At 48.0% G+C, this 15621-nt stretch overlaps 1 protein-coding gene across 2 annotated transcripts; it reads right to left on the bottom strand.

Annotated features, from left to right (window-relative positions):
- Window positions 1–1427: 1427 nt before the first annotated feature.
- elof1 (ELF1 homolog, elongation factor 1) lies at window positions 1428–11985 on the bottom strand. Of its 2 annotated transcripts, none has more exons than XM_041176947.1 (5): window positions 11898–11985; window positions 9738–9895; window positions 6568–6691; window positions 5313–5383; window positions 1428–1630 (listed from the first exon to the last, which is right to left on the bottom strand). In XM_041176947.1, the coding sequence occupies exons 3-5, from the start codon at window positions 6681–6683 to the stop codon at window positions 1566–1568; spliced, it is 252 nt and encodes an 83-aa protein (XP_041032881.1). In that variant the 5' UTR covers window positions 6684–6691; window positions 9738–9895; window positions 11898–11985; the 3' UTR covers window positions 1428–1565. The 2 variants fall into 2 exon arrangements, with proteins under 2 accessions (XP_041032881.1, XP_041032880.1); XM_041176946.1 differs by lacking the exon at window positions 11898–11985 and adding an exon at window positions 9972–10094.
- Between the last annotated feature and the right edge of the window lie 3636 nt (window positions 11986–15621).

Raw genomic sequence — 15621 nt, 5'->3', positions numbered from 1 at the left:
TCAATTTGCTGCTACATCAGAATATTAAAAACAAAAAGAGAATTACCTGGAAAAACTCAGCAGGTCTGGCAACATCGGCGGAGAAGAAAAGAGTTGACGTTTCGAGTCCTCATGACCCTTCAACAGTTCTGTTGAAGGGTCATGAGGACTCGAAACGTCAACTCTTTTCTTCTCCACCGATGTTGCCAGACCTGCTGAGTTTTTCCAGGTAATTCTGTTTTTGTTTTGGATGTCCAGCATCCGCAGTTTTTTGTTTTTTACATCAGAATATTGTCGCACCAACAGACTCGGACTAGGTTGGAAGAGGCACTCAGTCTCAGACCAGGGAAGGGAAGGGAGGGGGTCGCAGGAAACACTCAGACTCAAGGCATGTGCAAAGTATGAAACACTCAGACTCAAGGCATGTGCAAAGTATGAAACACTCAGACTCAAGACTTTGGGGCTCAACAGGCTTCATTCACACTTTGCCCAATGAAACCCTCACTCAAGCATACTTTTGGAGAATGCGAAGATAGAAAACTCTCAGGTTTTGATTGCAAGGGCTGTAAAGAATCTGCAAGATGAAGCAATAAATAGAGATTACGAATGAAGGTCAGGGGAGGAAGGGAGAAACGTTCACATTGATTAGGTGTGAGAAGGTTAGGACTACTTGGTTACAGGGGTCACAGCACCAATGAATTCAAAGTCTTTCTACACAATACAAGAGGATAACATATAAATTCTAGCAGCAATGCAGTAGAGGCTGTATGTGATACAGGGTCAACCTGGCATTAAATTACTGGCACACCAATCATCATGAAGTATTTGGCCCAGTATCTCACTTATTATCCCACACAAACTTTGGAATAAGATTACAATTTCTAAACTTGCTGATGATGCCATTGTCATTGTTCACCATCTGCAGGTGAACAAGATTATGACAGGGCTAGATAGGGTAGTCTAAAAGTCTTCCCATTAACTGATGGTACAAGGACTAAGATTTCAGGCAAGAGACACAGGGGGGATGTGAGGAAGAAATGTTTTAATGCAATATTTAGTCATCTTGACCTGGAGTTTGCAGCCTACAAGGCTGGTGGAAGCAGAGAGGATGAATGATTTCAAACTGAAATCTGAATGAGAAACTGACAGGGCTATGGGAATAGAGTAGCGTAATTGCACTGTTTGGATTGCTCTACAACGACCATCTTCTGTGCCATAATGACAATGACTCAATCTTAGTAAAACTAATTCATCTGTGTCACCCCTGGTAGCGAGCTGCATGAGCAGTCTCTGTCCTGTACTTGGGCTTCTCAGTTTAAAAAGGCCATGCTAATAAATGTGCCCATAAACAGAGTTATTGGTGAATAGATATGCACTCCCATCCACTGAAAAGGTAAAAGTTGCCAATTAAAACTTCAATATTAAAAAGTAAAAGCTCACACAGAGAGTGGAAGAATTCTAACTTTTTAATAACACAGCCTGGAAACAGTCCAAAGGTTTACAGAAGAACTCAAATTATATACAGTCAGCAAAAAAGAAATCTGGAAAACACCTCGAAATAAAAATGTAAGTGACTTGATCCTAAACTACTGGTTTGCTGCTTCACAGGCATCAATCCAATCACTGTAAACATCCACCGGTTCCGACAGATCTGAGCAGCAACAGTTAAAGAAAAGGCAGCAGCAATGAAATGAACATAGGTCAAGTCTAAAATCATCCAGGTAAAACTCAGCAAGTTGTAAATGCTCTGCCCAGAGCAAGAGGGGTATATAGAGACAGACAGAAAGAGAGAAAGGCATAACAATTAGTAAGAGCACTCATCACCAACTCTTTAAAAACAAAGTTACCCCAACAATACTACCACCTTCTCTCACCAAACTTCCCAAGTGCCCCCAGCCAATGCTAACTTACAACCTTCTCAGCCAGTGCCCCCAGCGACAGCCAACTTTCTCAGCCAGTGCCCCCAGCGACAGCCAACCTTCTCAGCCAGTGCCCCCAGCGACAGCCAACCTTCTCAGCCAGTGCCCCCAGCGACAGCCAACCTTCTCAGCCAGTGCCCCCAGCGACAGCCAACCTTCTCAGCCAGTGCCCCCAGCGACAGCCAACCTTCTCAGCCAGTGCCCCCAGCGACAGCCAACCTTCTCAGCCAGTGCCCCCAGCGACGGCCAACCTTCTCAGCCAGTGCCCCCAGCGACGGCCAACCTTCTCAGCCAGTGCCCCCAGCGACAGCTAACCTTCTCAGCCAGTGCCCCCAGCGACAGCCAACCTTCTCAGCCAGTGCCCCCAGCGACAGCTAACTTTCTCAGCCAGTGCCCCCAGCGACAGCTAACCTTCTCAGCCAGTGCCCCCAGTGACAGCTAACCTCACCAACCAACCTAACCATTCCCCCTAGCTACAGCTAACCTCATCAACCTTCTCAGCCAATGTCCCAGCAAGAGTAAATCTCACCAACCTTCCCATTCCCCCTAGCAAGTCAACCTCACCACCTTCCCAACCAGTACCTTCAGCGAGCTAACTTTCTCAACCTGTGCCCCCAGAGACCTAACCTCACCAACCTTCCCAACCATTCCCCCTAGTTACAGCTAACCTCACCAACCTTCCCGATCAGTGCCCCCAGTGAGAGCCAACCTCACTATTATTCCAAACAAAATCAACTTGTATTTTTATAGAGCCTTCAACATTGTAAAACTTCCCAAGACACTTCACAGGAGCCTTGTCAAACAAACTTTGACACCAGGCAACAATACAAGATATTAGGAAAGGTGACGAAAAATTTGGTCAAAAAGGTAGGTTTTAAGGAGCATCTTAAAGCAGGAAAGAGAGGTGGAGATGTTTAGGGAGAGCATTCCAGATCTTAGAGCTTTGACAGGTTAAGGCTCGGCCACCAGTGGTGAAGCACTTAAAATCAGAGATGTTCAAGAGGCCAGAATTGGAGAACAGCAGATATTAGAGGGCTATAGTGCAAGAGGAAATTACAAAGAGAGAGGGACAAGGCCATAGGAGGATTTGAAAATAGAGGGGTTGCTTAAACAGCCCAGTGTAGGTCACCGAACACGGGAGATGGATGAACAACAGGACTTGGTGCAAGTTAAGACATGGGCAGCAAACTTCGGATGACCTCAAGCTTACAAAGACTAAAAAGTGGGAGCCTAGCCAGGAGTGCATGGAATATTCAAATATACAGGCAGCAAAGGCATGGATCAAGCTACAAGTACATTGAGGCAGGAGCAGAGATAGGCAATTTTGCAGATGTGAAAATAGGAACTTTTAATGATGACATGGATCTGTGGCTGGAAACTCATGGAGGTCAAATATGACATTGATTATGAAAAGTCTGGTTCAACCTCAGGTAGTTGCCAGGCAGATAGACGGGAGTTGGTGGCTAAGGAACAGAGCTTGTCGAAGGGACTGAAGACAATGGCTTCGATCTTACCAAATTTAGCTGGAAAAAATTTCTGCTCATCCAGTCCGAAGTGTCTGGCCAGCTGTCTGAAAATTTAAGAGACAATGCAGAGGACAAGAAATGGGGTAGCGAGCTAGAGCTGGGTGCCGGATGATATTGCCAGAGCACAACACGTTGATGAAAAATAATAAGGGGTCAAAAATAGATTCTTGGGGGGCAACAGAGGTAACGGTGCAGGAAGAAGCCACTACGAGTGACTCTCTGGCTAAAACTGGATGGATACGAATGAAACCAGAAGAATGCAGTCCCACCTAGTGAGATAATCTCACCAACCTCCGACCTTCACATCCGTGGCATCCACCACTGACCCCGTGTGCTCTGCCAACTGATTAACAATCACCACTCTTCTCTCCAATATGTCTGCTCACTCACAAACAAGGCTTTTGTCGTCCATGGCCTTAATGTGGAGGATTGCATAGTCGTCCTGATTTGACCGAAACTTGGCTCACAGACAGTGTTATCTTCCCACTAACTGTCCAGTTACCTTTGTACCACCTGCCCTGCATAAATCCATGTAATCCCCCCTCCTCCATCTGCCCTGGTACTGTCTCTTTCTTTGAGCATCTTACCTTGTTCCACTCCTGTCAATACAATTTGCATTGTATAACGCCTATAAGATAAGAAATGAACTTTCCACAGTGCTTCATAGAGGCACAAGGAAGAAAATGTTTGCTGAGCCAAAGGAGATTTTGAGTGGTGATCAGAAACTTGGTCATAAAATTGGGGTTAAAGGAGGAGTTTAAAGAGAGAGGGAGTGAAAGGGGAGGATAACTTGACTGTGTGAAGACCAGGTCGCCACCAATGTAAGTCAGTGAGCACAAGAGGTGATGGGTGAGCAAAACTGGATGACAGTTACGATACAGGCAACACATTTGGGGATGTGCTGAAATTTACGGTGGGAGGAGGATATCAGGCTGACCAGAAGAGCACTGGAATGGTGGAGTCCAGATTAAAGCCAGCGCTATTTTTTTTCACCTGACTGGAACACTACAGTGCCTGTGTTGACACACTACTTGGCTAACATCAAGACCTGAATAAGCAGTCATTTCCTCCAATTAAACATTGTAAAGGTTGAAGCCATTGTCCTTGATCTCTTTGACTCACCACTGATTCCAACCCCCTCCCCAACTACTGACTTAAGTCACAGCCTCATCATTTTATTCAGCCCCAAACTGAGCTTCTGATTATAATCCTGCAAGTTACCTCCATGTCCATAAACAGCCCCATCGAAGCCTATCTTCAGTTAAAACCTCAATTTTTTTGTTGCTTCTAGACTGGAGTATTCCAAAGAGGTTCTGGCTGGTTGCCAAACCTCAACTCCAGCTCAGCCAGTACTTGGAGCTGCCTGGATCTTATCCATCTTACCCATCACCCTACATTTGCCACTCGTCCTCCCAATGCCTTAAGTTTAAAATTGTTTAAATCCCTCCATGGTCTCATCCTAGCCCATCTCAAACTTGTTCAGTGATACACTCTTTTCCTCCCCATCAGCAGGCAGACCCCCCTCGCCTCTCTCGAACCCAAGAATGCCATTTTCCTCCGACTCTCAATCCCATTGCTCCCAATACTGCCAACACTGGCTTCAGCCAGTTAGACCCATGCTCTGCAATTCTCTTCCTAAGCTTTAAGACCATAAAACCAATCTCTGACTAAGCTTTTGGACACTCCTCCTAATGTCTGCTTGCTTGAGCACATCCCTGTGAAGTACCTCGGGATGTCATTTCTACTAAACAAATGTAATTTGTGTTGTTGAGACCATGAGAAAGAAAACATGGACATTGTGAGCTGCGGGTTGGGAGAAGGTCAGACTGAATATACGTGCATGTAAACTGTCTCCAACCACGTTATTTTGTTTTAAAATGAAGGATACATGTTATTGGAGTTTGGAATTCTTCTAAACATACGGTGCAGGATATGATCCCCGTATTCCGCGCACGGTCCCTGGAAAATGTGGTTGGGGAGGAAAACATTAAAAACAACCAGCTCTTAACTTAATTCCACACTATCCTTTCAGAAATCAGAAAGGTGGTTCCAATCATTCCCCCCAATGTGATGTGTTCAGCCCTAGCCTAATGCACGGCCTGTGAAATTGGTAGGATCATAGAAGCAATATCTGCAGATAGTGAAGCACTGAACTCAGAAGAGACATCTCCATACCCCAGAGGGGCAAGTCAAGTCAAATCAACTCAAAGCTGTGGCATCTGCAATGCTCCCTGGTTGGCAGAAAGCTCATCAGTCCAATTGTCAAAATTACTTTTATGTTTTTGGGTGCTGCATGAAAGTGGGTACTGACCGGTTAATAAACTCCAACAGCATATGTTGAAAAAAGCAAAAATACATTTTTGGGGGGTAATTTTTAGCCTGTAATCTTTGATAGAAACAGTGAAATCCCAATCACACCAAGTATTCTTCACAGGAAAAGGCCTGAGCTCAGAGGCCAGGTAAGCCTGTTGTGCCAGGTTTCAGAAGATGCACCTTGTAGAGAAAAAACATGATAACAGGTTTACAGTGCAATTTGGGTTAAATGGCCCTAGGTTTTACGTTGCACGGCAAATAACATCAAATGCAGCTAAGATGATTATACATTTATTACTTAAAGAAGAGAAATGCAGCCTCTTGTGTCACTATGACTTCAAAGGGTATTGTTATGCATACAGAAAATATTCAATGTATAATTGAACGATTTATTATTTCATACTGTATATTATTCAGTTAAATAAACCATCACTTGGTTTAAGGCCAGAGTCTTCACCTGATGGAGTTATGTTTGAAGAATTTTTTTTGAAGGGAAGGGAATCACTGCACATGATTTGATATATTCCACTCACATACATGGAAATGGCACTGCTGTAATCTGATTATTTACCCAGCTACACAGCATGAAAAGATGTACTCCAGCTCATAAGGAACAACAGGCTTGCTTACATGAATGGTCAATGACACAACCCAAGGAAATATCTTGCATTCATACCTCAAAATCTGACAGACTACAGGACTCTTAAAGAAGGGGCAACTCTGCCAAATGCACCAATTTCAACTGTTAGATGTGACTTCAAAGTGCAAACTGGCACACCACCAATCTAGAAACTCTAACAAACATGCTTGTTGTGACGTCACACACTTACATTTTAACATCACACGATTTTTCATGGTTACAGAATGGACACGTGAACTGTGTTTCCAGAGTCCCAAGCACTTTCTTCTTGGTAGGAGGCTTTCTCTTCGATTTCCTGCGTCCCATTTCAACTTCTGTGAAATACAAGCAAGTGGAAAATACCTCAAATTTGAGTTAATCTTTGAAAATAAGAAAGTAGCCCTGGCCTGCTTGCTCCCCTGCTGCAAGGGTCATCGAGCAGCTTGTAGGGTCACAAGGTGACTGGAAACCCCACCCATCCTGTTGCCACAAGTCAGAATTAACTGCAGGCACTGGTATTGGGTTAGGCTCTGGGGACTTCCACAGAATGACTGCATTTCACCTTAAATTAATAGAATGTTTTACACTGCAAGTCATGAAGGTTGCTTGATTTTATAACTGCTCATGTCAGCTTGGGTTGGTAAGTGAAAAAGAACTCTTGCTTGCGTCAGAAAGTTGTGGATTCAAAATCCTATTTCAACCTTTGGTTCATAACATAGGCTGAGATTTAGTACAGAAACCACGGGGAACTGCTTTGCCGGGGGTGCTAATCTTTGGACAAGATGTTAAACCAAGGTTCCAAAGTCCTGTTCAGTTGGACATTTAAAGATATCGAATGGCAAGATATATAAATAAACCATGTATTGGTCTGGAGCCAGAGTTTCCACATGATGGGTATATACCCAGTCCATCTTTTGAACAGAGGAGAATCACAGGGCAGCACGGATGCACTCCAACAGTATACAATTACAACAACAACTTGCATTTACATAGCAGCTTTAATGTCATAAAACAACCTAAAGTGCTTCACAAGTTAAAGTTAAATTTGACACCAAGCCATTATATTTGGGCAAAGGGCCAAAATAATGGTCAATGAGCAAAATACTGTAAATGCTAGAGATCAGAAATAGTGATGGTCTGGCAGTATCTGTGGAGAGAGTTAACTTTGAGTTCAGTCTGACTCTTCTTCGGAACTGAATCAATAACTGTTTCTCTCTTCACAGAGGCTGCTAGACCTAAGTTTCTCCAGCATTTGCCGTTTTTATAATAGTCAAAGAGGTCGGTTTTAAGGCGTGTCTTAAAGAAGAGAGGAGGAGAAGCAGAATCGTGTATGGAAGGAATTCCAGAACTTACAGCCTTGGCAGCTGAAGGCATGATGGCTAAAAGTGGATTGATTAAAATGAGGCCAAAGTACAGGCCATGTCAAAGACTGCAGACAGATCAAGGATGAAGAGGACAGTTTAACTTTATCACAGTCACATTGGATGTAATATGTGACTCTGAGAGTCACTTCGGTACTGTAGGATTGAGTGAGCAGGAGCTGAACAAAATGAGATCACATGAGATGAGATCCGAGACAATCTAGAGGAATATGCACATTCCGGGCTAGGGCTGGGAAAGCCTATTGGAAGTTTGGCTTGGTAGGCTAGGGAAAGAAGAGAAGTGACAGAGGCAGCTAATTGGATGGTCTGAATCTTAGCAACAAAGAAGTCTTATAGAGTTCCTCCCACATATTGTTGGAGGTGAAGGAAACAGATAAACTAACCTTAGTTTGTATCTCCCGTTAACTCACTATTTACTGAACTTAGAGCAACGCTTCCCAAACGGTGGGTTGCAACTTCCATTGGGGTCACAGAAACAGTAGGTGGGATCGCGAGCTTCACCGCCTCCAAGAATGCACTCCACTGAGGTCCAAGCTAGCCCTACCCTTGCCCTGCTCCTCTCTCAATTTCTCTCTGAAGTATGGCAAAGGGGAGTGATGAATCTGGTGGGTGAGCAGGATGGCTTTATAAACACCTTATGCAGGCCGCAAACCCCGAATAAGAAGCTACCAGTTCTGTATTTGCACCCAGCAGGATGGCAACTTTGGGACTTCTGACATCCAGCCTGGCTCATTAAAGGGATCTGAGCTAAACTGTCACTTAAGACCAGGATTCTTTCTACTCCACTCCGGATAATTTGACTACTAGTGTCCTGACAAGGATTCTAATCTTTGTTTGAGCAATAAGAAGCATATTAGTTCCGTACTAAGCTGTATATTCAGGTGGGTTACTTTGTAAACACTAGGTGATTTCTTCCAGTCAACTAATACACAGCCATCCCAATGACCTCCAGTTAGATGAAAGTGTAGTGCAGTGGATTAGTAGCTGGACTATTCAGCTGATTAACCTCTAGCAGTACCCATGTAGGAGGCTTTAAACTTTATTTCTCATCAACTTGTGTCTAAGCTCTGCACTTAATGAGTGACTATTAGGGGAGTGTGCACTTTGTACTGATTGCACAGAAATTCTGTCAATGTGGATGGTTTTAAGATTCTGCTCAGATACAGACAGATATTAAAAAATGTCACTAGTGTTCAAATTATCCGGAGTGGAGTAGAAAGAATCCTGGTTTTAAGTGACAGTTTAGCTCACATCCCTTTGATGGGCCAGGCTGGATGTCAATCATCAGCAGTGCCCTGAAATAGTAGATCTGTCTGCAGCAGCTACCAGATTTCTTAGCCTGCCACAGATCCTTGACTTTATTCTGAACTTCCAATACTTGTTGTCATACTGGAACCACCTCAAACTCAAGAGAGCCTCTTTATCATGGGATTATGCAAAGGAAACTTAGAATTGGTGTAAAACAGGCAATCTAATTCTGACAGTTTCAGACCTAATCCAAGTTGAAAGTTACAGCCACAGCTTCTACAAATGCTACCATTCCGGTCATAAGACCCCTTAGTGATTTAAACCCACAGAACAATCTTCCCACACCCACATGCAGTTTTTCAATCAACAAAATTTATCAGGCCCAATGACAAAATACACAGTGGCTTTAAACACCAGATACTTGGCTTACTTGTCAAAACCTGTAAATTACAGAAAGTGAATCTAATTCATCCTGTAATTTTGTTGTAGTACACTGGGGTCAGGGGTTGTAGTACACTGGGGTCAGGGAGGAGGTGGTGTTGGGGGCAGGGGGGGTTTGCAAGGGAGCAGCATCCACTGTCCAGTATATTTCTCTACCACTGTGTGAACATGAGGTGATTTCTTCCAGTACACGAATACACAATAGCCATCCTAATAACCTCCAACCAGATGAAAGTATACCACAGTGGGTTAGTAACTATATCCAAACAACACTCTGATGTAACCATGAAAAGACAGTCACAGTACTGACCTGTACAGCACTACACCGAAGAGTTAACAAAGTGCAACACGTCAAGGGTTATCCCAGTCCTTTCAAGTTAATTTGAATGTAAAAGCTCTGCTCCAGGCCACTGTATCAGCAGCTCGCAGTCAAGTTCCCACAAGAATCTCCCAGTAGCATTTCATTCCCTGTGGAGAGAGGGTCTTTAATAAATAACATGACATGCATGACCTGCCAAATAATATGGATAAGAAGAGGACCTACACAGAGGTCAGATGTAGGATTTCATCCAGGGTTTGAAGGAAGGTCAGGACCAGATTACTTCACTCCCCAGATGATATTGTAAAAGGTCTTCAAGTTCAATGTGTCCTGCAACCTGTTCAAAGTGTTATTACGCACTTATCTGAAGTTACCATTTTTGTAATCCTAGACACATTGCTGGATTTTCTACAATCCAAATCAACTTTATCTTCTAGGATTGCATGATAATTAATCATTTGTAACAACCTTTCCTTCATCCTTGCCCCCTCCTATTTCTCATCGACATGCTGCTCCTTGGTGACATCATCTGAAAGCACAGCTTTAGTTCACGTCAATGCTGATGACATCCAGCTCTACCTCACCACCACTTCTCTCAATTTCTCCACTGTTGCTAAACCATCAGACTGCTTGTCCAACATCCAGTATTGAATGAGCAGCAATTCCTCTAATTAACTATTGGGAACACTGAAGCCATAGTTTTCATTCCCTAATCCAAACTCTGTTCCCTAGCTACTGATTCCATCCTTCTCCCTGGCAACAGCTGAGATTATGACAATCTGTTTGCAACCTTGGTGGCACATCTGACCACGAGATGAGCTTTCAACCTCATATTCACAGCATCACTAAGACTGCCTAATTCCACCTCCATAACATCGCCTGACTTCTCTTCTGTCTCAGCTCATCTGCTCCAAAATCATTCATTTGCACCCTTGTTACCTCTCAACTTGACTATTGTAACGCACTCCTTGGTCTCCCACATTCTACCCTCTGTAAACTTGAGGTCATCCAAAGCTCTACTGCCTATGTCTTAACTCGCACTAAATTTCATTCACTGGCTTCCAGTCAAGTGATGTCGTAATTTTTAAATTCTTATCCTTCTTTTCAAATCCCTCCATGGCCTCACCCTTCCAATCTCTTGTAGTTTCCTCCAACCCCACAATCCTCTGAGATATGTGCTCCTCTAATGTTGACCACTTGAGCAGCCTCATTTTAATCATTAACTATTCACCTTCAGTTGCCCAGGAGCCATGCTCTGGCATACATTCCCTACCCCTCTCTAGCTCAGTTTTCTCCTTTAAAATATTCCATAAAACCCATTTCTTTGACCAAGCTTTTGGTCGTCTAACGTAATATGTGCTTGGTTAATATCTTGTTTTATGGCACCCCTGTAAAGCACCTTAGGACATTAAAAGCTGTTGTTGTTGAGGTGTCTTTTTGTCAAGGGAATATAGAGCCAAGTAGGCCGAGAGGTGAAACATCTCAAATTCTTATGGGTCTTTGGAGGGTGGATGCTGAAAGGAGCATTTCCCTGGCCTGGGTATTTAGAACATAGGGGTCAGTTTCAGGATAAGGGATCAGTAATGTTGCTGTGAGAGGGGGAGCATTTCTTCACACGAGGGGTGGTGAATCTTTGCAATTCCCTAGCCCAGAGAGCTGTGGATGCTCATCTGGGTCTCGTCAATACTGAGGGAACGAGGGGAGATAGGAATGGTGCGGGACCTTGCTTTTCTGTGACTGCCGGCTGGGCGAGAACGGGCCGCGCCGACCGAAACTCCCCAATCTTCGCCCACTGGCTCAGGAGGGGGCACTAGATACAAGTCCCATCCCAATCCCTATCCACCATTGGACGGACTGTACAAAGAGCAAGCTTCGATTGGATTGGAAATCCGTCAATCTGAGAAACAGGCCAATAAAAAAACCTAGAGCAGGGAACCGCGCCACCATACGCTGAGCCTGCTGTCAATCAGAAGCTGCTGGCCTTTCATTGGGTCGCAGCCCTCTCATTAAATTGAATGAGATCGACTGGATCGGTTGCCAATAATATAACTTCACTCATCATCCGATTACCATTGATATCATAAATCTAAAGTTTCCACCTTCACAACTTCGCTCAGAATTTATAATCTATCGCGGAGATTGCACCAATACCTGCGGTTCTCCGCTAACGTCAACAAGGCCTTTCGCAGCCTTGGCGCTCGCGCTCCACCTGGCCGCGTCACCCGGCACCAACTTCAGGAACGGAAATCCCGCCTCTCTACACTGCCTATTGGATAGCGCCTTCCGAGAGCCAGTATTGATTGGCCAGCGTGGCTGTCAATCAGCAGGTTGACTGCGCAGGGCGGGGTACGCTCCCTGATGCTGTTCTTGTGACATCATTAAATCGACCGTTAAATTTGAAATTCAGGCGCGCGCGCGCGCGCGGCCTCCTCCCCTCCCCCCCCCCCCCCCAACCTTCCCCAGTTCCGAGCCTCCCCTCGCACTGAGCGGTAGGTATTGAGTACATGTACCTGAAGTCTCATTGTCGGCATCCCTCCGGCTGGAGTACCTTTTCCAGGTTGTGTGTGTGTGTGTGTGTGTATAAACTGTGCGGCAACAATTTCTGCTGTACAGCGCTGCTTTGGCAGCGTAGGTGCAAACCCCTTACTTCCTCCCACCCCACAACTTAATGATGTTTAACAAAAGCGTGAAAAAAAGTTAGCTGGTTACTATTATTCAATTCTTTTGTTCAGTTAGGAGCAGTCTAAAACATGGAAACTAAAAAATATCTAAAAGAAAGAATCCCCAAGGATATCAGCACTGGGGGGGATATCAGCACAGCGGGGATATCAGCACGGGGGGGATATCAGCACGGGGGGGATATCAGCACGGGGGCGATATCAGCACGGGGGGGATATCAGCACACGGGGCGATATCAGCACGGGGGCGATATCAGCACGGGGGGGATATCAGCACACGGGGCGATATCAGCACGGGGGCGATATCAGCACGGGGGGGATATCAGCACAGCGGGGATATCAGCACGGGGGGGATATCAGCACGGGGGGGATATCAGCACTGGGGGGGATATCAGCACAGCGGGGATATCAGCACGGGGGGGATATCAGCACGGGGGCGATATCAGCACGGGGGCGATATCAGCACGGGGGGGATATCAGCACGGGGGCGATATCAACACGGGGGGGATATCAGCACACGGGGCGATATCAGCACGGGGGCGATATCAGCACGGGGGGGATATCAGCACAGCGGGGATATCAGCACACGGGGCGATATCAGCACGGGGGCGATATCAACACGGGGGCGATATCAGCACACGGGGCGATATCAGCACGGGGGCGATATCAGCACAGCGGGGATATCAGCACGGGGGGGGATATCAGCACGGGGGGGATATCAGCACTGGGGGGGATATCAGCACAGCGGGGATATCAGCACGGGGGGGATATCAGCACGGGGGCGATATCAGCACGGGGGCGATATCAGCACGGGGGGGATATCAGCACGGGGGCGATATCAACACGGGGGGGATATCAGCACACGGGGCGATATCAGCACGGGGGCGATATCAGCACGGGGGGGATATCAGCACAGCGGGGATATCAGCACACGGGGCGATATCAGCACGGGGGCGATATCAACACGGGGGCGATATCAGCACACGGGGCGATATCAGCACGGGGGCGATATCAGCACGGGGGGGATATCAGCACAGCGGGGATATCAGCACAGCGGGGATATCAGCACAGCGGGGATATCAGCACAGCGGGGATATCAGCACACGGGGCGATATCAGCACGGGGGCGATATCAGCACGGGGGGGATATCAGCACGGGGGGGATATCAGCACTGGGGGGGATATCAGCACAGCGGGGATATCAGCACGGGGGGGATATCAGCACGGGGGCGATATCAGCACGGGGGGGATATCAGCACGGGGGGGATATCAGCACGGGGGGGATATCAGCACGGGGGCGATATCAACACGGGGGGATATCAGCACGGGGGGATATCAGCACGGGGGGATATCAGCACGGGGGGATATCAGCACGGGGGGATATCAGCACGGGGGGGATATCAGCACGGGGGGGATATCAGCACGGGGGGGATATCAGCACGGGGGGGATATCAGCACGGGGGGGATATCAGCACGGGGGGGATATCAGCACAGCGGGGATATCAGCACGGGGGGGATATCAGCACGGGGGGGATATCAGCACGGGGGGGATATCAGCACGGGGGGGATATCAGCACGGCGGGGATATCAGCACGGGGGGGATATCAGCACGGGCGGATATCAGCACGGGGGGGATATCAGCACAGCGGGGATATCAGCACGGGCGGATATCAGCACGGGGGGGATATCAGCACGGGGGCGATATCAGCACGGGGGCGATATCAGCACGGGGGCGATATCAGCACGGGGGGGATATCAGCACGGGGGGGATATCAGCACGGGGGGGATATCAGCACGGGGGGGATATCAGCACGGGGGGGATATCAGCACGGGGGGGATATCAGCACGGGCGGATATCAGCACGGGCGGATATCAGCACGGGGGGGATATAACCCCGGGGGGATCTCAGCACGGGGGGGATATCAGCACGGGGCGATATCAGCACGGGGGGGATATCAGCACGGGGGGGATATCAGCACAGGGCGATATCAGCACGGGCGGATATCAGCACGGGGGGGATATAACCCCGGTGGGATATCAGCACGGGGGGGATATCAGCACGGGGGGGATATCAGCACGGGGGGATATCAGCACGGGGGGATATCAGCACAGGGCGATATCAAAACGGGCGGATATCAGCACGGTGGAATATCAGCACGGGGGGGATATAACCCCGGGGGGATATCAGCACGGGGCGATATCAGCACGGGGGGGATATCAACACGGGGGGGATATCAGCACGGGGGGGATATCAGCACAGGGCGATATCAGCACAGGGTGATATCAGCACAGGCGGATATCAGCACAGGCGGATATCAGCACGGGCGGATATCAGCACGGGGGGGATATCAGCACGGGGGGGATATCAGCACGGGGGGGATATCAGCACGGGGGGGATATCAGCACGGGGGGATATCAGCACGGGGGGATATCAGCACGGGCGGATATCAGCACGGGGGGATATCAGCACGGGGGGATATCAGCACGGGGGGGATATCAGCACGGGGGGATATCAGCACGGGGGGGATATCAGCACGGGGGGGATATCAGCACGGGGGGATATCAGCACGGGGGAAATCAGCACGGTGGGGATATCAGCACGGGGGGGATATCAGCACGTGGGGGATATCAGCACGGGGGGGATATCAGCACGGGGGGGATATCAGCACGGGGGGGATATCAGCACGGGGGGGATTAAGCACGGGGGGGATTAAGCACGGGGGCGATATCAGCACGGGGCGATATCAGCACAGGGGGATATCAGCACGGTTGGGATATCAGCACGGGGGGGATATCAGCACGGGGGGGATATCAACACGGGGGGGATATCAACACGGGGGGGATATCAACACGGGGGGGAAATCAACACGGGGGGGATATCAACACGGGGGGGATATCAGCACGGGGGGGATATCAGCACGGGGGAATATCAGCACGGGGGGGATATCAGCACGGGGGGATATCAGCACGGGGGGGATATCAGCACGGGGGGGATATCAGCACGGGGGGGATATCAGCACGGGGGGGATATCAGCACGGGGGGGATAACAGCACGGGGGGATATCAGCACGGGGGGGTATCAGCACGGGGGGGGATATCAGCACGGGGGGGTATCAGCACGGGGGGGGATATCAGCACGGGGGGATATCAGCACGGGGGGGGATAACAGCACGGGGGGGATATCAGCACGGGGGCGAT

This window comes from Carcharodon carcharias, chromosome 30 (assembly GCF_017639515.1).
Source record: "Carcharodon carcharias isolate sCarCar2 chromosome 30, sCarCar2.pri, whole genome shotgun sequence".
Taxonomy (NCBI): Eukaryota; Metazoa; Chordata; class Chondrichthyes; order Lamniformes; family Lamnidae; genus Carcharodon; species Carcharodon carcharias.
This window is presented reverse-complemented; position numbering and strand designations above follow the sequence as displayed.

Excerpts from the sequence above, each read along its gene's own strand:
- elof1 (XM_041176947.1), bottom strand. The coding sequence starts at position 6,683 with ATGGGACGCAGGAAATCGAAGAGAAAGCCTCCTACCAAGAAGAAAGTG. Across the intron at positions 5,384-6,567 it reads AAATCGTGTGATGTTAAAAT|GGACCGTGCGCGGAATACGG; the intron begins GTAAGTGTGTGA and ends CACATTTTCCAG. Across the intron at positions 1,631-5,312 it reads ATTCCAAACTCCAATAACAT|ATCTGTCGGAACCGGTGGAT; the intron begins GTATCCTTCATT and ends GTTGCTGCTCAG.